Genomic DNA, 24,454 nt, shown 5'->3' with positions numbered 1-24,454 from the left:
GTCTTATACAAGAACCCATGAGCTTAACCACCTCAATGTGTTGTCTTCACAGACTCTTAAATACGGCTCACAAACAACATTTGGTACAAGGGAAAAGCTAACAGTTTGAGACAAAGCTCTTGGCTAAATATTTAAAGTGTGGATATTCTGAAATCAGCTCAAGTGTTATATGCATTAGAGATCGCAGTCAGATGCAGGGTTATGCCAACAAAATTCTTGACCTAGATTGAAGGTCACGAGCCTGTATCTGAGGTGTGTGTCAGCACTGTGAAAGCATCTCCAAATCTCTTTGAAGCCCTGGACAAATCTCTCCCAGGTCAAGTTACCTCTTTCACGCATTCCAGATGTCAGCATTCTTGAGCAAGGAAAAGATGACTTTTGAATGAAAAATTTAAAGAGCTACTGCAGATAAATTGGTTATTCAAATATAAAAATAATTTTAATACGGTTTCTTCAGGTAACAAACTAAAAACGTCCTCAAGGGCTAGGCTAGGAACTCAATGTGTACAGCAGCCCAGTGGGAAGCATCAAGGACTGGCAGACTATGTGTCAAAATGAAGATGTAGAGTCTACCGAAGGGGCCTTGAAATCCAATTTTTTAAGTGTTCTTAAGCTGGCCAATAAAGCATATTTGTAAGAAGGCCAGCTAGGGGTCCCTTCTTAAAGTATCTGTTTCTAAGATCCACCATGATTTCTGAATTCATCAAGATGAATTCATTGTAAAAATCCATCTCATTAGCCCTCTGGATGAATTGGTCTACAGACAGATTTAGTATTGTCCACTTGAATAAAAATGGTTGCCAATTTTAGTTATTTAGATCTAAAGAATCAAGAGAGGCAAATTACTTCCTTTTCTGGAAATTAGTAGTAACATCTGAGCCTTCTGCATTCTCTAAAAACAGTTGCAAAGCCATTGGTTTTATTTACAAAATTTACAAAAAGCCTGAAGGTGAGCAGGTTCCTTCAAAATTTATAAACTTCAGTAAGAGAACAAAGGCTACTGAGACATATCCTTGTCGTGGTTCCCTCTGGTGGCAAGAATCAGGAACTTGATTGTACAGAGAATAAATGAAAGTTCTCCTGTAGAAATATAATAGCTATTAAAAGAAAAGAAAAACAATTTTCATACTTGCTTCACCTAGATTTTGTTTAAATATTTGTCTGCTAGACATACCTCATGAGCATGTTTAGAAAACGAATCTGCACTAGACAACATAGCTGCGGTTCTTTCTTCCAGATCACCAAGCTTCTGCCCTCTTTCATCTAGGGCCAACCTGGCTCGTGCTAATTCACCGACGACTCCAGATGCCGCCCCTTTCACACCTTCGATGCCACCTGGGCCAGGGATATGCTGTGCAAGACTCCTTGAAGCCTTTCCTGAGGACGATTCTCCAACTGAATGATTTGATAAATGAAAGAGTAACTCAAGAAATGAAAATTTTATTAATATATATGATATTAGTATACATGATAACATTAAAACACAATTTTCAGGTTGACATTGACAATAAATTGAAATATGTATATATTCACTTTATGTTTTTCATTATAATGATTTTAATAATTTTTTAGTTTTTTAAACATGTAAAAACAGAATGTACATTAATAGTGTCCTCTATACTAGTTTATGTCACAAAACTTGTGTAAAAAGGTACTAATAATTCTTTCTTGCAATGAATAATAGGTATACTGATACTAGTTTACATAACAGTAAAAATTACTTAGGTGTGCAAAAAATTAAACATAAATTAAACATACAGATTTGATTTAGTTTCTTCCATGCTTTCTCATCCTTTAAATACTGTGCTTAGGTTTAGAAGTAGAAGAAAATGCAGAATTCATTTATTATTCTACTTTAGTCTCCAAAAGTGTAGATACGCTGAATCTCTTTCTTTCTCTCCATTTATCTTGTCACTTACAAACAGACCAATTTTTTTCCCTTCAAAAGATCTCAGGAATTCACTGCTTTCTTTCCCTCCATAATCCAGACCTGATTCCCTAATATCTAAGTTACTGTAAAAGTCTTACATTATATGTTAAAGACTGAGGTCAGATTTCCCCTCTTCCCTCAGCATACATTTCTTTCGCTGGAAATATAATTCACATACCATAAAATTTGCCCCTGAATTATTCAGTAACTTTTAGTTTATTTAGAAGGTTGTTTAACCACCATCACTATCTAATTCCTAACATTTTCATGACTTCAAAAAAATAAATAAAACAAAAAAACCAAAACCAAAAAACAACCCCATCCTTATTAGGAGTCACTTTCCATTCCTGCTTCTTCTCAGTCCTTGGCAATCAACAATCTACTCAGTCTTTATAAATTTTACTATTCTGAACATTCATGTAAATGGATTCATACAATATGTGGTCTTTGTATCCAGCTTCTTTCACTGAAACTAATGTTGTCAAGGCCCAACATGTTGTAGCACACATTGGTACTTCATCCCTCCTAATGACTGAATAATATTCGATTGAATGGATATATGACATTTTTTCAGTTCATCAGTTGATGGACCTTTGAGTTGTTTCTACTTTTTGGCTATTATGAATAGCTGTTAATGAACATTTGTACAAGTTTTTGTGTGAACATATATTTTCAATTCTCTTGGGTGTACACCAAGGAGTGGAATTGTTGAGTCATGTTTTAACTTTTTGAGGGACTTTCAGCTCTCCAGAGAGATAACAGCATTTTTATATTTCTACCAGCAATGTAGGAGATTTTCAATTTCTCCACATTCTTGCAAACATTTATTTTAAATTTCTTAATGTTTTATTTATTTTTGAGAGAGAGAGCAAGCAGATACAAGCGGGGGAGGGGCAGAGAGAGAGGGAGACAGAATCGGAAGCAGGCTTCAGGCTCTGAGCTGTCACTGGAGAGCCCGACGATGTCGGGCTGGAATTCGTGAACTGCGAGATCATGACCTGAGCCAAAGTCAGACAGCTAATGGACTGAGCCACCTAGCTGCCCACCCCCCTTGCAAACATTTATTATTGAACAGATTTTCAATGACAGCCATTCTAGTGTGAAGTGGCATTTATCTGATTTCTACTTCCTTAATGACAAGTGATGATGTATATCTTTTCATGTTTATTGGCCATTTGTATATTTTGTCTGGAGAAAAGTCTATTCAAACCCATTTAAAAACTGGGCTATTTTTCTTTTTACTGTTAAGTTGTGAGAATTCTTTATATATTTTAAATATTAGACTCTTACCAGATTCCAGATATGTCACATATAGGATTTGTAGTATTTTATTACTATCTGTGGGTTGTCTTTTCATTTTCTTGACAGCGTTCTTTGATTTTTAATTTTAATGAAATCCAATTTATTTTTTTCTTTGGTTGCTTGTGATTTAGATGTCACATCTAAGAAACCGCTGGCTAATCTAAGGTCACAGAGATTTATACCGATGCTTTTTTCTATCACTTTTACAGTTTTAGCTCATACATTAAGGTCACTGATCCATTTTGAGTTATGTATGGTATGAGGTGGGGAAACAACTTTATTCTTTTGCATGTGGATATCCAGTTGTCCCCACCATCTGTTGAACAGACCATTCTTTCACCTTTGGACTTTCTTGGCATTCTTGTAGAAAACCAATTAACCATTCATGTATGGATTTATTTCTGGATTCTCAATTCTATTCCATTGATCTATATTACCTGTCCTTATGCCACTACTGCACTATCTTGATGATTATAGCTTTGTAGTAAATTTACAAATTGAAACGTGTGAGTCCTCCATCTTTTTTCTTCTTTGAACAATTTTTGTGTATATGTGGCTGTTTTGGATCCTTTCCATTTCCATGTAAATGTTAGGAACAGTTTCTTTCTTCAAAAAAAATAGTTGTGATTTTGACAGGGATTGTGTTGAATGCACAGATCAACTTGAGGAGCATGGCCATCTTCCCAATATTAAATCTTCCAATCCATGAACATAGGATGTCAATCCACTTATCTATGATTTAATTTCTTTAAATGATGTTTTTAAGTTTTTAGTGCATTTTACACTTCTTTTGTTAAATTATTCCTAAGTACTTTATCTTTTTGATATTATCAGAAATGGAACTGTATTAAATTTTCAGTTTCTTCACTGCTAGTATATGAAGAAAAGCAATTGATTATTTACATTGATCTTGTACCTTGCAATCTTGCTGAACTTGTTTATAATTTATATATACATATATAACATATATATAAAAATATAAAACATACACATATAAAATATATATATAACATATACATAAATGTATATAACATATACAGATATATATGTATATATATATGGATTCCTTAAAATTCTCTATTTGTAAGATTAGTCATCTACAAATACAGACTTTTGCTTCTTCCATTCTAATATGCATGCCCTTTAGTTCCTTTTCTTACCTAATTGTCCTGGTTAAAGCTTTTAGTACAAGGCTAAAAAGAAGAGCTAAAACCCTTTGAATTTCCATCTAAAGTTTAGTATCAGTTACAAAATTGGGGGGGGAGGTGTTGATAAGGACTTCATTAAGTGTATATTTGTGTGTGTATACATACATCAGTTTTGGGAGAATTGATGCCTTTTACTGAATCTTTTTTTTTTTTTTAATATTTATTTTTGAGACAGGGAGACAGAACGTGAGTGGGGTAAGGGCAGGGACAGAGGGAGACACAGAATCTGAAACAGGCTCCAGGCTCTGAGCTGTCAGCACAGAGCCTGATGCGGGGCTCAAACCCACGAACCGTGAGATCATGACCTCAGCCAAAGTTGGATGCTCAACCGACTGAGCCACTCAGGCGCCCCAAGAATCTTTTAATGCATGAACATAGTATATTTCTCCTTTTATTTGGGTCTTTAACTTCTTTCAACAAACTTCTATAATTTTCTATTTTCCCTATAGAGGTCCTAAACATCTTCTGTTAAGATGTATATCTAAGTATTTGACCTTTTTTTTAAAATATGATTGTGGTAGGTAGAATAATGTCCACCACTCCTCTCAAAGATGACCATAATCTAATTCCCGTAACCTGTGATTGTTACCTTACATAGGAAAAGGAAGTTTGTTGATATGATTAAGTTAAGGACCTAGAAATAGATTATCCAGGTAAACCCAATGTAATCACAAGCAAAGAGCTTTTCCTAGCTATGGGCAGAGAGAGAGATGTGGCTTCAGAAAAATAGATGCGACAAAGTTGCTATCTTTGATCCTTTAGGGCGATTACATCCTCTTATCCTTTGTTATCTTTTTTTTTCTTTTCTTTTTTCTTTTTATTTCTGATAGTGTTTACTTGTGCCTTCCTTTTTTCTTGCTCGGTTTCACCAGAAATTTATCAATTTTATCAGTTTTTTAAAGAATCAACTTTTGGTTTGGTTGATTTTTTTCTACTGTGTATTTATTTACTAAGTCATTACTGTCTTATTATCCTCTATTTTCTTTGGTTTATTAAATGCTGTATTTTCTATCTTTTTGAGACGGCTGTTCAGTTCACTCACTTTTATGTTTTCTTTTCCTAATAATATTGTATATATACTAATCAATATATACATTTTAAGTGTTTATTTATTTTTTGAAAGGGAGAGAATACAAGCAGGGGAGGGGCAGAGAGAGAAGGAGACACAGAATCTGAATCAGGCTCGAAGTTCTGAACTATCAGCACAGAGCTTGACATGGGGCTTGAACTCATGAACTGTGAGATCATGACCTGAGCTGAAGTCGGACAATTAACTGACAGAGCCACCCAGGCGCCCCTATAAATATCAATATTGCTTTAGATGCTTTCCAATGATTATGAATTGACACATGGGTTATTAAAAACTGTATTAATTTTCAAACATGGCATTTAAAATTAGCTTTGTTACTAATTACAAGCATAACTGCATTGTGATTAGATCACAATTAACTTTAATCCTTTGAAATTTAATTTTTAAAAAACTGTCTAACACATTGTCAACTTAAAAAAAAAAACAAGTTTTTAAAGTGTAAGTTTCAAACATAAAGGAAAGTACAAGAACTGTATAATAAACATCCATATACTCATTATCTAATTTTGGTAATAGGTAACATTTTTTGACATATGAGTGTCCATATGTAAAATTTTTGAATATTTAAAATTCATTATAGACATTATGACATTTTACTCAAAATAATTCAGCATACATCTGTAATTTCTTTTTTTTTTTTTTTTAATTTTTTTTTTTTCAACGTTTATTTTATTTTTGGGACAGAGAGAGACAGAGCATGAATGGGGGAGGGGCAGAGAGAGAGGGAGACACAGAATCGGAAACAGGCTCCAGGCTCTGAGCCATCAGCCCAGAGCCTGATGCGGGGCTCGAACTCACAGACCGTGAGATCGTGACCTGGCTGAAGTCGGGACGCTTAACCGACTGTGCCACCCAGGAGCCCCATGTAATTTCTCTACAAATACATTTTATGACCATTCTGTCTGTGCTTAAAAATAATGTATTCTGCAATGTTCTGTATCTCTTCATTAGTTTTAATTTCATTAATTGTTTTGTTCATGCCTTCTATATCCTTTACTGACTTTACTGCTGTCTGCTTTTGTATCTCAATCAATAGGCATATTAGCAGTTCCCACTATGATTGGGAAAATGGTCTCTCTAATAGTTATATGAATTTTTTTAAATATATTTTTTAGTGAAATTATAAGGTATGGGGCACCTGGGTGGCTCAGTCGGTTGAGCATCCAACTTCGGCTTGGGTCATGATCTTGCTGTCCATGAGTTCAAACCCCGCGTCGGGCTCTGTGCTGACAGCTTGGAGCCTGGAGCCTGTTTCAGATTCTGTGTCTCCCTCTCTCTCTGCCCCTCCCCTACTCATGCTCTGTCTCTCAAAAATAAATAGATATTAAAAGAAATATATAAGGTGCACTCAATGAATGCACAAAACAGATGGGATAAATAGAAAACACATAAAGGATGGCAGACTTAAATATGAATAACCATAGTAATTATGCCCTTAATTTAAAAGGCAAAGATTGGGGTGCCTGTGTGGCTCACTTGGTTGAGCATCTGACTCTTAACCTTGGCTCAAGTCATGACTTCACGGTTCATAAGATGTGTCAGGCTCTGTGCTGATGGCATGGAGCCTGGTTGGGATTCTTTCTCTCCCTCTATCTCTGTCTCTCCCCTGCTTGTACACACACATACTCTCTCTCTCTTTCAAAATAAATATTAAAAAAAGAAATTATAACATGCATCCTTAGCTTATTAAAAGCTGTTAGATACTCTTAAAAAATCTCTTTAAAAATGCGTCATCTCAGATCACCTTAAATTCAATTACTCTTTGTGACTCTCTTGATTTTATATGATTTTTTGTGTATTTATGTATTTTTTATGAGTGTACTATTTTTCTTTGTGTTTGTATATGTGTATACACATACCATAAGACTTTGCTTTACAGTTGTAAAGATTATATTCATTATATTTATGCATGAACTTATTACTTTCTTTCCAAAACATTGTTTCCTGAATCTCTGACATTCCATGGAGGACTAGTACAGCCTTTAGAGTTTCCTTTAGTGTGGTGGCAAGTCTTATTCATTTATTCGCCTAAAAATGTCTCATTCCTGAAGGCTATTTTCTTTGAGTATAGAAATCTACATTAAGTACTGTCTTCTGTCAACATACAGAAGATCATCCCATTATCTTTGGCTGTTGAGAAATCAGTATATAGCTTGTTAAAGGATACCTCATTTTCTTCTAGCCACCTCAAATATTTTCTTTTTTGTCTTTGATATACTCTATTTTCATGTGACATATATAGCTGTGAATTTTTTAAAAAATATCCTTGGAATTCATTAGGTTTTTTGACTGTGTGAATTGGTATCGTCTATCAATTATGAAAGATTTCCAACCATATGTCTTTATATATTGCTTCTTCTTCACATTCTTTCCTCTTTCTTTGTTGAGAAGTCTAAACGCTTGTTAGAACTTCTCACTGCAACTTCTATTTCTTTTATCTTCTTTGTATTTTACATCTTTTTGGTTTCTTTGTGCTACATTCTGGATCATTTATTTTGCCTATTTTCAAGCTATGTAATTCTCTCTTCAGTTGTGTAAAACTTGTGGTTAAATTTATCTACTCAGCTTTTAATTTCTGTTTTTGAATCTTTCAGTTCTAGAATTTCATTTTAGTTTATACATTTGTGGTGTTGATTTTTATAATTTTCAGTTATCTGATAAAATGTTCAGGCATGGTACTTATGCTTACAAACATAATATACATAACTATTTTATAGTTTGTGTCTGATAATTGTAATATTTGAAGTACCTGTGATTCTGTTTCTGCTTTTTCTGTTTCATTGTTCATGGTGTTGGTCACTAGTGTTGCTGGTTAACTTGGATGACATATTTGAAAATTATTTCTAGAAATAATTTGAGGATTTGCAATATGTAACCTTCCATTAGAGAACATTTTCATTTGCTTTTGCCAGATGTTGAGCACTTGAGCAGTCTGCAAAAATACTTAAATAAGGTTGAAAGTTTTCTGGTACACTCAGATAATTTAAAGCTAATCTGTCTGTGTGTGGGAGGGCTAATTTATTTCCAGATCACCTTTAGTCTTAAGCTGTGGCCTTTTGGTTCCTTGCAAAGAGAAGTTGTTTAATAAGATCCCCAGTCTTGAGAGGAGTGAAGATGGCAGAGAAGTAGGGGCACCCTGAGCTTTCCTTGTCCCTCAAACACAGCTGTACTGAGTCAGATCACCTGGAATACCCAGGAAATTGATCTACGAACTGGCAGAAGGATCTCCAAGGTTGGAGGGAGACAGTGTGGCAGGTGCGTGGAAGTGAATTGGGGGAGAGAAAAATGGTGGTGCATGGAGGAATCCTTTCCATGGAAGACAAAAGGGAGAGAAAGAGAGAGGGGTTGAGACAGTGTGACACTGGGTTTGCACAAGAGGAAAACCATTCTGGACCATGGACTGGGGAAGGAGTGTCACAGGTTGTTGTTTGTTTGTTTGTTTTTGCAAACAGCACACGGAGCTCACACTCTGAGGTTTTTGAAGTGTGCAACTTTCTCCAGAGCAGAGTTGTGGTGCACGTTCCTGGGGAGAAGGAGGGAGCTGGCCCCGGAGTACACAGCGTGGTGTAGGGATCTCCTGAGCTGGGGCGCACTGGGAGAGAACAGTCCCCTTCTTGGACTACTTTTGGAAGAGGTTATATTGCTTCTCCAAGGACGAAAGACCTGTAGGCACCAGCAAAAGGCCTTTTCATCAGCAGGGGACAGAGGTACACCCAGAGGGCATATAACCTTGTTGCTGCTTTTAGTGGTGCTGCACCATAGATTCCGTGCACTGTGCAGGCATGGGATTGTCTTTCGGAGACAAGGGACATCAGACGCAGCATGGAGAGGCTGCGGTGCCAGATCCTTTAGGATTTTGAGTTTTGAATCCCAGGTGTGTACCAAAGAAAAACGCAGGACAGCTGTGGTGCAGGGCGAGCTGACTGCCCTTGCTATTCTGTGAGGGTTGCCTGAACAGCAGCGAGTGTGAGATCCCCTATCTGGGGACAAGAGACTGGGTGGTGTCATTATCCCCAAAACACCAACGCAGTGGGACATCAGAGAGCAACACAGTGGCCACCAGTGGAGGTGGGACCAGTTTACACCAGACCCCAACCCCCTGTGCCTGGCCACTGTTCATTTACTGGGACAAGACAGTGATTCTGAGCCAATCAATGCAGCAGGCCTCTCCTCCAGGACTCCTCCAGACCAGCACAGACAGCACCCCCATGCACCAAGTGCACTGAAAATGAGGTGCTTCAATACAACACCTGCAGATCTGATGAAAACAGGACCAGGCTTACTTTTTTTTTTTTTTTCTTCTTTTTTCTTCTTTTGGAATCAGGCTCATAGTTTTTTGTTTGTTTTTTTCCATTTCCTTTTCTCTTTTTTAATTGGATCAGTCTTTTTCTTCTTCTTCTTCTTTTTTTTTTTTTTTTTCTTTTTCTTCCTTTTTTCACTTCTTTTTCTTTGGAATCAGGCTTATAATTTTTTCATTATCTGTTTTTTTTTTCCCATTCCTCTTCCTTTCCTTTTTGGGATCAGGCTTTTTCCCCCTTATTTTTCAGGCTTATTTTAACAAACAAATCAAAGCACACCTAGTTAAAGGCCCAAGTACTCCCCACTGCAGGTAAGGAGGACTCCTATAGAGGACTGACCAGTGGGAAAGAGCAGCCAAAACACAACAGCAGAGTGCACACAGCATATACCAGAAAAACTTCCTGAAGTGCTAGGCCCTGGACAGTATATGACCCCTTTATAATACAGCATTACTCTCAGATACAGGTAACATAGCATACTTTCAAAACATGCAAAAGACAGAAACTAAGCCAAAATGACAAGATGGAGAAATTCTTCCCAAAAGAAATGTTGAGAAGAAATCACAGCCAGGGACTTACTCAAAACAGAGATAAGCAATATATCTGAACAAGAATTTAGAACAACAGTCATAACACTACTAGTGGGCTTGAAAAAAGCACAGAAGACACAAGAGAAATCCTTGCTACAGAGATCAAAGACCTAAAAGCTAGTCAGGCTGAAGGAAAAATGCTGTAACTGAGACGCAAAACCTACTCGATAGAGTCATGATGAGGACTGAAGAAGCAGAGGAGAGGATAGGTGATAAAATTATGGAAAATAATGACACTGAAAGGAAGAGGGAAAGAAAACTATTAGATCACAAGGGGAGACTTAGGGAACTTAGTTATTCCACAGAGTGAAACAGTATTTGTATTATAGGAGTCCCAGAAGAAGAAGAGCGAGAAAAAGGGCAGGTTTATTTGAACAAATCTTAGCTGAGAACTTCCCTAACTAGGGAAGGAAACAGACATCCAAGTCCAAGAGGCACAGACGACTCACCTTAAACAAAACAAAACAGAACAACAGGTCAACACCATGACATATCACAGTGAAACTTGCAAAATACAAAGATACAGAGGGAATTCTGACAGCAGCTAGGGACAAAAGGTCCTTAACCTACAAGGGTGGACACATACGGCCAGAAACAAACCTGTCCGTTGAAACTTTGCAGGCCAGAAGGGAGTGGCAGGAAATATTCAATGTGCTGAATAGGAAAAATATGCAGCCAAGAATCCTTTATCTAGCAAGGCTGTCATTTAGAATAGAAGGAGAGATACTTTCCCAGACAAAACTAAAGGAGTTTGTGACCACTAAACCAGCCCTGCAAGAAATTTTAAGGGGTACTCTTAGAGTGGAGAAGAAAAAAAAAAAAAAAAAAAAAAAAGACCAAAGCAACAAAGGCTACAAATGACCAGAGAAATCACCAGAAACATCAACCCTACAGGCAACTTAATGGCACTAAATTCATATCTTTCAGTAATCACTTTGAATGTAAATGGACTAAATGCTCTAATTAAAAGACATAGGTATTAGAATGGAAAAACAACACAAAACAAGATCCATCAATATGCTGGTTACAGGAGACTCATTTTAGACTTAAAGACACCTATAGATTGAAAATGAGGGGATAGAGAACCATCTGTCACGCTAATGACTGTCAAAAGAAAGTCAGAGTAGCCATCCTTGTATCAGACAAACTAAATTTTAAAATAAAGACTGTAACAAGATTAAACCAGATAGACTGAACAGATAGATTCAGACATTTCATCCTAAAGCAGCAGAATACACATTCTTCTCGAGTGCACAAGGAACATTCTCCAGAATAGATCACATACTGGGTCACAAATAAGCCCTCAACAGGTACAAAAAGATCGAGATCATACCATGCATATTTTCAGATCACAATGCTATGAAACGTGAAATCAACCACAAAAAAAAATTTGGAATGTCTTCACATACATAGAAGTTAAAGAACATCCTACTAAAGAATGAATGATTGGGTTAACCAGGAAATTAAAGAAGAAATAAAAATATACATGGAAGCAAATGAAAATGAAAACACAACAGTTCAAATCCTCTGGGATGAAGCAAAGGCAGTCCTAAGAGAAAACTATACTGCAATTCAGGCCTATCTCAAGAAGCGAGAAAGGTCCCAAATACACAATCTAACCTTACACCTAGAGGAGACAGAAAAGAAACAGCAAATGAAGCCGAAAGCCAGCAGAAGGGAAATAAACAAAATTACAGCAGAAATAAATGACAGAAACAAAACCAGTAAAACAGATCAAAGAAACTTAAGAGTTGGTTCTTTGAAAGAATAAACAAAATTGATAACCCCCTAGCCAGACTTATCAAAAAGAAAAGAGAAAGGACCCAAGTAGATAAAATCATGGATGAAAAAAGATCACAACCAACACCACAGAAATATAAACAATTATAATAAGGGAATACTATGAAAAATTATATTCCAACAAACTGTGCAATCTGGGAAAAAATGGACAAATTCCATTTTTTTTGGAATTTGGAAACTCACAAATAACCAAAACTGAAACAGGAAGAAATAGAAAATTTGAACAGACCCATAACCAGCAAAGAAATTGAATCAGTAATCAAAAATCTCCCAACAAACAAGAATCCTGAGCCAGGTGGTCTTCCCAAGGGAATTCTACCAGACATTTAAAGACGAGTTAATACCTATTCTTCTTAAACTGTTCCAAAAAATAGAAATGGAAGGAAAGCTTCCAAACTCATTCTATGAAGCCAGAATTATTTTGATTCCAAAACCAGATTCCATTAAAAAGGAAAATTACAGGCCAATATCCCTGATGAAACTGGATGCAAAGATTCTCAACAAGGTATTAGCAAATCAAATTCAACAGTACATTAAAAGACTAATTCATTGTGATCAAAAGGGATTTACTCCTGGGCTGCAGGGTTGGTTCAATATTCACAAATCAATCAACTTGACATACCACATTAATAAAAGAAAGGATAAGAGCCATATAATCCTGCCAACAGATGCAGAAAGTGTTTGACAAAATACAGCATCAATTCTTGATAAAAACTCTCAACAAAGTAGGAACTGATGGAACATACCTCAACATCACAAATGCCATATATGAAATACCCATAGCTAATATCATCCTCAATGGGGAAAAACTAAGAGCCTTTCCCCTATAGACAGGAACAAGACAAGGATGCCCACTCTCACCATTACTATTTATTTAACATAGTATTGAAAGTCTTAGTCTCAGTAATCAGACAATAAAAAGAAATAAAGGGCATAAAAACTGGCAAGGAAGAAGTTAAACTTTCACTATTTACAGATGACATGACACTCTATGTAGAAATCCCAAAAGACTCCACCAAAAAATTGCTAGAACTAGTACATGAATTCAGCAAAGTTGCAGGATGTAAAATCAATGTGCAGTAATCTGTTGTATTTCTAAATTTCTTTTTTTTTTCAATGTTTATTTATTTTTGGGACAGAGAGAGACAGAGCATGAACGGGGGAGGGGCAGAGAGAGAGGGAGACACAGAATCGGAAACAGGCTCCAGGCTCTGAGCCATCAACCCAGAGCCCGACGCGGGGCTCGAACTCATGGACCGCGAGATCGTGACCTGGCTGAAGTCGGACGCTTAACCGACTGCGCCACCCAGGCGCCCCTATAATCTGTTGTATTTCTATACACCAATAATGAAACAACAGAAAAAGAAATAAAGGAATCAATTCCATTTACAATTGCACAAAAACAGCAAGATACCTAGGAATAAACTAACTAAAGAGGTAAAAGATCTGTACTCTGAAAACTATAGAAGACTTATGAAAGAAACTGAAAAGAACACAAAGAAATGAAAAAGCATTCCATGCTCATGGATTGGAAGAACACTGTTAAAATGTCTATACTACTCAAATCAATCTACACATTTAAAGCAATCCCTATCAAAATACCACCAGCATTTATTGCAGAGCTAGATCAAACAATCCTAGAATTTGTATGGAATCACAAAAGACCCCAAATAACCAAAGCAATCCTCAAAAAGAAAAACAAAACTGGAGGCATCACAATTCCAGATTTCAAGCTATGTTACTAAGCTGTAGTCATCAAGACAATATGGTACTAGCACAAAAACAGACACATAGATCAATGCAACAGAAAAGAAAACCCACAAATGGACCCACAACTATATAATCAACTCATCTTTGACAAAGCAGGAAAGAATATCCAATGGAAAAAAGATAGTCTCTTCAACAAATGGTGCTGAGAACACTGGACAGCAACATGCAGAAGAATGAAACTAGATCACTTTCTCTTACATACACAAAAATAAATTTAAAATGGATGAAAGACCTAAATGTAAGGCAGGAAACAATCAAAATCTAGAGAGTAACACAGGCAGCAACCTCTTTCACCTAGGCTGTAGCACTTTTTACTAGACATGTTGCTGAAGGCAAGGGAAATGAAAGCAAACATGAACTATGAGGACTTCATCAAGATAAAAAGCTTCTGCACAGTGAAGAAACAATCAACAAAACTAAAAAGCAGCTTACAGAACAGGAAATGTTTGCAAACAACGTATCTATGAAGTATTAGTATCCAAAATCTATAAAGAACTTATCAAAATCAACAACCAAAAAACAAGTAACCCAGTTAAGACATGGGCAGAAGACATGAATAGACACTTTTCCAAAGAAGACATCCAGATGGCTAACAGACACATGAAAAGATGCTCAATATCACTCATAATCAGAGAAACAGAAACCAAAACCATGATGAGATACCACCTCACATCTGTCAGAATGACTAAAATGAATCACACAAGAAGCAACAGGTGTTGATCCCCCTTTCTCCACATCCTCATCCTCTTGCACTGCTGGTGGGAATACAAACTCGTGCAACCACTCTGGAGAACAGTGTGGAGGTTCCTCAAAAAAACTAAAAATAGAACTACTCTACAATCTAGCAATTGCACTATTATGTATTTACCCAAAGGATACAAAAATACAGATTTGAAGGGGCACATGAACCCCAATGTTTATACAGCAGCATTATCAACAATAGCCAAACTATGGAGACAGCCCAAATGTCCATTGACTGATGAATGGATAAAGAAGACATGGTGTGTGTGTGTGTGCGTGTGTGTGTGTGTGTGTGTATACATATATATATGTATATATAACTTATATATGTACATATATGTACATATATATATATATATATATATATATATATATATATATATATAATGTTATATTACCCAGTCATCAAAAAGAATGAAATCTTGCCATTTGCAATGATTTGGATGGAACTAGAATATTATACTAAGTGAAATAAATCTTTCAGAGAAAGACAAATATATAATTTTTACTGATGTGAAACAAAACAGCTGAACATACGGGAAAGAGGGGAAGAGAAGAAAGGGAAAAAAAACCACAAGGGACTCTTAAGGACAGAAAACAAACTGAGAGTTGATGGAGGGACATGGGTGGGAGATGGGCTAGATGGGTGATGGGTATTAAGGAAGACACTTGTTGTGATGAGCAGAGGGTGTTGTATGTAAGTGATGAATCACTGAACTCTTTTATTTTTTATTTTTTAAAAATTTATTTATTTTGAGGGAGACAGAGAGACTGTGAGCAGGGGAGGGGAGAGAGTGAGGGAGAAACTCAAGCAGGCTCTGTGCTGCCAGTGCAGAACTCGATGTGGGGCTTGAACCCACGAAACTGTGAGAGCATGACTTGAGCTGAAATCAAGACTCTCTACTGACTGAGCCACCCAGGCGCCCACTGAATTCTACTTCTGAAACCAATATTGCACTATATACTAACTAAAATTTGAATTAAAAAAAATTGAAAGTAAAAACTGTAAAAAAAAAAAGGGGGAAAAAAAAAAAAGATCTCATCCTTGCCTGTTCTAGGAGCCTGCCTAGCTCATATGAACACAGTTTAGTATCTCAGCCTCCTGCTTCAGATTAGCAAAGCACTCCAGAGGAAGATTGGCTTCAGTTTTTTAGGCTCAGCACTCTGGGTTCCCATCCTTCCCTATCAATAGTGTTCTTTACTATACCATTAGCTCTTTGATATTTTAAAGAATTTAAAAAAATACATTTTTAAAATTTTGTGTTACTCTATCAATTATCCTTGGTGAGACTGTTATTCCAAATTATCAGCTGTCCATAGCTTGAAGAACAGTCTTCATTTTTCACAATGAACTAAAACTGACTGATTCCCAGCACCAAGATGATTGATCAATCATCTGGAGAAGTCCTGAAAGTTAAATTGCACTGCACTGCAACTTAATGATATTTAATCTTATAGTTTTTCTAATTAGTCAAGCAAACAAAAGGAAAATTCTAACGTATCTTTGCAAAACAGAAAGAGAATAAAAGGAAAAAAAATAAGGATAGATAACAGCTATTTGAAAGAAAGGTCAAACATTCAAGGATTCATTAGCTCATTCAAGGACCAATTTCTACTCTGTGCCAATTATGTGGAAGGTAGTATATGAACGACATTTTGCTATTTTAAGTAACTTTTTACTGCAATGAGAATAGTACTAGAGGTTTCCTAAGATAAATGTTTAGGTAAAACACTTTTTCAAAGTTAAGGTCACCAAATAAAGTTAATAATAGAATTGAAATAATAAAAGATCGTATTTAATGAAAATAAAGAAAATACTTTCTAAATTATTCATTAAGTTGTGAATACTCATTTTTAACCACCCGAACCTATTCTGATCTTGGTTCCCTGAGCAATATATTCCCCTGATACTGGTTAGAATGACCAAAAAAAAAAAAAAAATGTCCTTTTGCTAAAAACATGGATATATTAATTGTTGTGACAAAGAGAAAAAGGTGAACATAATTTATGCATGTAAGAAAAGCCTACATGGCTTGAATGCTTCAGTTTTACAGATATAATATCCAAATTAAATCAGTCAACTTACACAGTTCTTCTCTATCAAGAGATTGTGCACCACCTCCGAATAAGCCTTTAAAGAATCCCCTGTTTGGTGCTTCAGGTGTTTCTACAGGAGTGAAGAGTTCGCCCAACATCTCCTTTAAAATCAAAACAAATTGTAATTGGTAAAGTTACAGGGAGACTAAACTATAATTCACAAAACCATCACTGCAAATTCTTCAACTTAAGCTTATAACATTACCTGTTGAGATTCAGAAACAATTAATGAGCATATTTCAAGCGATCAGATCTAGTACATACTGACTTAATCAAACAGTTAAGACTAAATGGACTGAAATGAACTTGCTGTTTGCTACTTTGTCTAGATTATTTTCATCACACTTCAAGCAAAGATGATATTCCTGCTTAAACTGTAAGAGGATTCCAATCTTTATGACAACACTATCCCTTAATTCTTAATATCAAGAATTGATAACTGGATTAATAATTAGGTCTTCCTACATTAGAAAGAAGAAAAGCTACTAGTAAGATGAGAAGTTTAGTGTAATGATGATACATGATTTTGGAATTATCACTTTCAGCTGAGTCAGAAAATTAATAACTTAGACACATCAACTTCTGTTTTCATAAATACAGCCCAGGAAAAGAATTATGCCAACATACACCTGGAACTTCAGAATTCTGGTAGGGAGATTGAAAGGCTTCTTTCTGCCTTGTCTGAAATTACTGTCACTACTCTTCAGAGCACAGAAATGGTAAAACTACCTCAGGAGACAAGAAAGGTTGCTGACATATTAATGATTTTGTAGATAAATAGAGAGGGAAGAGGAAGTTCTATAAAAGAAGGAAAGCAGCGACATTATAAGGCAGCTCCGGGAAGCTTTAGAAGCAAAATAAAACTATAGTGAACTTTGGAGGCTGCACTTCTGCCCACTGATGAGAAGTAGCTATGATAAAAAAGACAAGTACATTATTGGTTCCAGGTAGGAGTGCTTCTGTATCTGATTTTACATTATTATAGTTGAAAATGAAGTATGCATTTTTTGATTTCCTTAGGGCTGGGCTAAGAAAGTTAACGATGAATGTCCAAAGACTTTACTTTTAAACATATTCATATTAATATTGTCTCTCCAACCAGATTATAAACGGAAGAGAGAATTGTTAACACTATGTAACAGTTTCACCTACAATGTTGAAGTGGATTGAAACCTATACATTTTAGTTTTCTTTCCTCCAAATTTCTACAAAGTGGAGTAAAACTGGAATGTAAAATTTCCTTTAGTCAATAAAACAAACTTGCTAAAACTCACCGTAGAAACTGATAATGATTATTTAATTCAAATTTATATTAGATGATATAACAAAGGTGATTTCCAATCATTTTTATACTGTGCTATACAGATTCCCATTTAAACTATATTTATTAAATTGATACAACAAAAAATGGCAAACAGCCACCATTTGAGTGTCTTTTATGCTAAATCAAGAGTAATATGACATATAACGAGTGACAGTATAAAGATATGCATTTTAAAGTTTATTTTAAAATTATGGTTTAGAATTCTGAATTTATTTGGTGCTTAATAAGCTTACAATTTGATAAATATAAAGTAAGAAATATAAAAAAAAACAGATTATAGCTATAAATGAAGAGTCACTTATAGTGGAGAAATGACTGTTTGGAACCAGTATAAACTTTGGAACCACATAGACTTGGGTTTGATTCTCATCTCTGCCTTTTACTCACAGAGGAATCTTATGCAAATCAATCTCTCAAAGAACTGGTTTCCTCAACTTTAAAAAGAAAAGATAATAACACTTACCCTCAGGAATGTTATCAAGATTAAAGATAATGAACAACATATAAAGGGCCAAGAGAAGACACTCAATGATATAAACACTAAAATTAGAGAAAAAACTCCTTTCACACAATTAAAGATGAAACAAATTATAAAATACAGAAATTACTTATCAAGAGATCAACAATATGAATAGATTATCTTTAAAGGAAGGTTAATAGGGATTTCTTAGAGTCTGCAGTCTCAGTATTAAGATTTGGGGAGAAACACTGATATTAAAAAAGTATATATTACAAAACTATTAAATAGTATCTGTAGATTTTTTGCTTGTGCTTAAATAAGGATTTTACTGGGGAAGCTGGGTGGTTCAGTCGGTTGAACTTCTGACTCTTGATTTTGGCTTAGGTCACGTCATGATCTCTGTTTTGTGAGTTCAAGGCCCCTTGTCAGTCTCCATGCTGACCCTGCAGAGCCTGCTTGAGATTCTCTCTGTTTCTCTCTCTCTCTGCTCCTCCCCTGCTCATGTTCTGTCTCTCTCAAAATAAATAAATGAACTTAAAAACAATTATTAAAAAAAGTAAGGATTTACCTATGATTAAATTTACTATTTAGAATGGTTAATTTTAATTTCTAGTGATGCTGGTGAAATCTAAATTAGGTTTGTATTTCCTATGATATCTTTCTACATCTAGTAACAGTAAATTAACTATTGTTAGATTCATTCATAATAGTGTTATCAACAGTTCACTTTTTTTTTTTATTGTGGAGTTGTATTCTGTATGGATATACTATAATTTGATTTTTCATTCATCTGTTGATGGACACTTGGGTAGTTTCTGGTTTTTTGGCTAGTACAAATAAAATAGCTATGAATATAATTTCCTTTTCTCTTGAGTTAAAAAACTAAGAGTAGAATGGCTGGGTCTTTGGTTTATGAATGTTTAACTTTTTAAGAAACTTCTAAGCTGTCTTCCAAAGTGGGTGTACTGAAGCAGTGTAGACCTTTTACATCCTTGTGAGAACGTGGCATGGTATTCTTTTTACAGCCTTTCTAGTAAGTGTTTAATGGTGTCTCATTGTGGTTATAATTTGCAGTTCTGTAAGGCCTAAGAATATTGAACATCTTTTCATGGTGAAGCATCTGTTCAAATACTTTGCCCATGTTTTTATTGGGTTGTTTTATCTACTTTCTGAGGACTTTTACAGAATCTTTTACATATTCTGGATTTAAGTCCCTTACGGATATATGTTTTGTCAAGGCTTTCTTCCACCTTGTGGCTTATCTTTTTATTTCTTAAATGTCATTGAAGAGCAGAAGTTTTACATTTTGTTGAAGTTGTCAATTTGTTCTTTTATGGGCAATGAGTCTGGTGTTGTAGCTAAGAAATCTTTGCCTAACCCAAGTTAACAAAAATCTTCTCTTATATTCCTTCTAAAAGTTGTACAGTTTTAGGATTTACATGTAAGTCTATGATTCATTTTGAATCAAATGCTGTATATATTGTGAGGCACGAATTAAAGTTCTTTTTTTTTATTTTAATTTCCAATTTTTCCAGCATAATTTGTTGGAAAGGCACTCCTTTCTCAGGTGTATTGCCTTCATCAAAAATCAATTGTCCATATATATGAGGGTTTATTTCTGAACTCTATATTCTGTTACATTGATCCACTTACCTAATTTGATGTCAGTATCATGTTCTTTTTATCACCGTAGCATTATAACTCCTAAAACCAGGTGGTGTAAGTCCTTCAACTTTATTCTTTTTCAGAGTTGTTTTGCCTATTCTAGGTCCCATGAATCTCTATAGGAATTTTAGAATAAACTTATCAATTCTTATAAAAAAAATCCTACTGGTATTTTGTTTGAGATTGCCTCAATATAGATCAATTTTGGGAAAACTGGTATTTTAACAATATTGAATTTTCTGACCTATGAACAAAGTACATATTTCAATTTATTCATGTCATTAAAAATTTCTTTCAGTGTTTTGTGATCTTCAATGTACAGGTCTTTGATATTTTTTGTCAGATTTATCCCAATGTAGTTCATATTTTTTGTTGCTATTATAGATGGTGCTTTTTAAATGTCAATTTCCCAATGCCCATTGCTAGTATAGTTTTTTTTTTTTTTTTTTTTTTTTTTTTGCATATTGATCTCATACCCTGCATCCCTGTCAAACTCACTCATTATTTCTAGTAGGCTTTTGGATAGATTTCCTAGATAGATGATCATGTCATCTATGAGTAACAGCAGGCTTACTTTTCCTTTCCAACTGAGATGCCTTTTCTTTCTTTTTCTGGCCTGAATGCACTGGCTAGAACCTTAAATACAATGAATAGAAGTTTTGAGAGTGAGCATCCTTTTCTAGCTCCTGATTTTAAGAAAAAATAATTCAGTATCTCATCACTAAATATAATGTTAGCTGTAGATTTTCCCTAGACGTCCTTTAAGCTCCCTTTTATTCCTTCTTTGCTGAGGTTTTTCTTCTTTTAATTAAGACACGGATGTTGGATTTTGTCAATTGCTGCTAGCTTACTAATATGATGAAATTACACTGATTGATTTACAAATGTTAAAGACAATTTTACATTCCTGGGATAAATCCCACTTGGTCATGATGAATTATGACCAGAATTATCCTTCAAAATACTGTTGGATTCAATTTGTTAAAATTTTGTTTAGAATTTTTAAACCTGTATTTGTGAAGTATATTGGTCTATATAGAATTTTCTTGTAATGCATATCTATTTTTCATATCATGTTAATTGTAGCTTCTAGAATGAGTATGGAAGGATTTTTCCACTTTGAGTTTTGAGTTTTGTGTAGAACTGGTATTTTTTCCTCCTAAAAATGTTGACAGAAATCACTAGTGAAGCCATCTGGGCCTGCAATTTTCTTCTCAATTATTCCAATAGATATTCTTCAGGTTATCTTTTTTTTTTTTTTTTTTTTTTTTTTAGTGATCTTTGGTAATTTGTGTCTCTCCAGGAATTTGTCCGTTTCATCTAAGTTTTTGAGTTAATTGGCATAAAGTTGTTCATAATATTTATTACCCATTTTAATATTTGTAGAATATAGTAATGCCACTTCTCTCATTCTTGACACTGGTAATTTGTAACTTCTCTCTTAATAATCGACTGGCCTGAGATCAATTTTATTGGTTTCAGAGATCAAGTTTTAGTTTTATTGATGTTTTTCTACTGTTTCCTTGTTTCTATTTCTGTTTACTATTTTCCACTTGGATATTTATCATTTTCTTTCTTGTGCTTACTTTGGGTTTAAGTTGCTTTTCCTTTCCAGTTTCTTATAGTGGAAACTGAGGTCACTGATTTGATGTTTTTTTTTTTTTTTTTTTTTTTTAATATAAGTGGTTTAGTGCTACAAATTTGTCAAGTTTAAACACTCAGTTGCTTTGGGGCACCTGGGTGGCTCAGTCGATTAAGTGTGTGACTTCGGCTCAGGTCATGATCTCATGGTTTGTGGGTTTGAGCCTGGCGTCGGGCTCTGTGCTGACCGCTTGCTCAAAGCCTGGAGGTTGCTTCGGATTCTGTGTCTCCTTCTCTCTCTTCCCCTCCCCTGCTCACGCGCTTACTCTGTCTCTCAAAAATAAATAAATGTAAAAAAAAAAAAATTAAACACTCAGTTGTTTTTTCTACTGCTATGTTTTCAAGTTACTTAATCTTTTCTTCTGCATTGTCTAACCTGTTGTTAATCCCAACCAGTATATTTTTCATCTCAAAAACTACAGTTTTCATCTCTAGAAGATTGATTTTGGTCTTCTGTACCTTCCATGTTTCCACTTAACTTTTTGAATATGTGAAATATTATAACTGGTTTGATGCCCTTCTGTACTAATTCTAATGTTTGTGTCAGTTCTGGTTTGGTTTCTTTTAAAGATCGATTCTTCTCATTATGGATATTTTCTTATTGATTTGACTGGATGCCAGACCTTTTGATTTTTATCTTGTTAAGTACTAGATATCTTTCATTTCTCTAAGTCATCTTCAGCTTCATTCTGGGATACTAGGAAACATTTCGATCCTTTTGGGTTCTCCTTTTATGATTTGTTAGGAAGGTCTCAAGCAGTGATTATTTTAAGGCTAATTTTTCTTCAAATAATGAGCCTGGACCGTCCTGAGTACTCTACCTAATTGCTCACTGAAGTAGTCTGAATATAATGGCCATCTAAAATATCAGGTTTTAATCCTAGGGGCACTGCGGTGGCTGAGTAGGTTAAGTGTCTGACTTCGGCTCAGGTCAAGATCTCTCGGTTTGTGAGCTCAAGCCCCATGTTGGGCTCTGTCCTGACAACTCAGAACCTGGAGCCTGTTTCAAATTCTGTGTGTGTGTCTCTCTCTCTGCCCCTCACCTGCTAGCACGCTATGTCTCTCTCTCTCAAAAAATAAAACAAACATTAAACAAAATTAAAAAAATAAAAAAGAGTCCGACACTCAAAAGAAAAAATGACCCTCTCTACACCTTGATGTTGGCTTAGTGAAAATTATTTCAGATTTCTGACTTCCCAAAGTGTGAGAGAATAAATTTATGTTGTTTTTGGCCACCAAGTTTGTGGTGATTTGTTATAGCAGCTCCGGGAAACTAACACATTCATGAATTATAAACTTTTATAGCTTGGCTGTTGAGAACGGGCACTTGTTTCTGGCCCTGGGACCAGGCACAATTCCCTCTAATTCTCCCCTCCTTTCAGACAGTTCTTTCCCAGGCCGGAGAGTTTACCCACGTGCATGTGCTCGATAATCCTCTACTGAGTACTCTCAGTGGACCAGGGTTCTCTCTCTATACAGCTCTCTCCTCTCTGGTACTGTCTTCCAAGAACTCTTAACTTACTTGGTCTTCCCAGACTCTTGGTTCTGTCTCCTCTACATGGGAAGTTGTTCAGACTCCGCCTCAGGACCTTCCCTCTAGGCCATGCTCTGAAACCTCTATCAAGGCATTACAGCTGGGGTACTTCTTTGTTTCTTGTTTCTCGGGGATTATTTTCCTTCACTGCTTAATGCCCAGGATTGTGAAAACTGTTGTTTCGTGTTTATGTCTGCTCTTTTTGGGTGGCTTTAGGCAGGAGGGTTATTACTCTGGTCCCTATTATTCCCTGTGGGCTGGAAACTCCATTAATGTTTGTAGGCATCTTCTTTATTTTTTTGGTTAAAGCAAAATGAATGCACAATGTATTAGGGCATTCTGGAAACCAAGGATTAGTGTTTATAAAGTTCATGGTATTTAAATTAGACTTTTACCAAAGCATTATTTTTAAGCACTGAAAACACAGAAGTAAATAAAATGTCAATAATGTCCAAAGAGAACATTCTATCACAAACTGCTTAGAGTTCATTTTTTTTTCATTTATATCATGAAGGCAGACAGCAGATAGTTATTAAAATAAATTGAGTGTACTACTAAATGACCATTTCATTAAAAAGTAAATGGGTAAAGTTTACTGCAGCTGTTACTGATTTTTACTGAAATAAAACACTGACCAAAGAATAGATTTGATTCCCAAAAAGTGATGAAGTTTAAAATTTTGAATAGTTGAATTAAGGCCACACTTCAGATGAAAATGAATTAGGAATATATTCAATTGTCCATTGAATTAATATTGTACTTAATACTGTAACAATTTTACTAGTGAAAGAAAACTAAAGAAAAATTTTACCTTTCCCAGAAAAAGCAAAAGTTTAGTTCAGAAACTGAGGAATCTTTGTAAAAACAACTCCACCCAAATGTAAATGGAAATTTATATCTAAAATGTCATATATGTAATTCTATTTCACTCTCAAGGTTTATAATGTCATTAGAAGGACATTTCCAGGACAGTCTAGCTTACTGAAAAATACTAACATCTAACA

The 24,454-nt window shown here is 35.2% G+C and overlaps 1 protein-coding gene across 4 annotated transcripts in view; it reads right to left on the bottom strand.

The window, feature by feature from the left end:
* Positions 1 to 24,454, bottom strand: part of STXBP5 (syntaxin binding protein 5) — a 173,152-nt gene that overhangs the window by 6,331 nt on the left and 142,367 nt on the right. For all 4 annotated transcript variants that reach the window (XM_045499950.1, XM_045499948.1, XM_045499949.1 and 1 more), the window contains 2 exons: positions 16,816 to 16,927; positions 1,175 to 1,395 (listed from right to left, as the gene is read on the bottom strand). In XM_045499950.1, the coding sequence (XP_045355906.1) occupies positions 1,175 to 1,395; positions 16,816 to 16,927 (333 nt within the window). The remainder of the gene's footprint in view (positions 1 to 1,174; positions 1,396 to 16,815; positions 16,928 to 24,454) is intronic.

This window comes from Leopardus geoffroyi, chromosome B2 (genome assembly GCF_018350155.1).
Source record: "Leopardus geoffroyi isolate Oge1 chromosome B2, O.geoffroyi_Oge1_pat1.0, whole genome shotgun sequence".
In the NCBI taxonomy this organism is placed as follows: Eukaryota; Metazoa; Chordata; class Mammalia; order Carnivora; family Felidae; genus Leopardus; species Leopardus geoffroyi.
The sequence above is the reverse complement of the archived record's forward strand: the minus strand, read 5'-3'. Positions and strand labels throughout refer to the sequence as shown.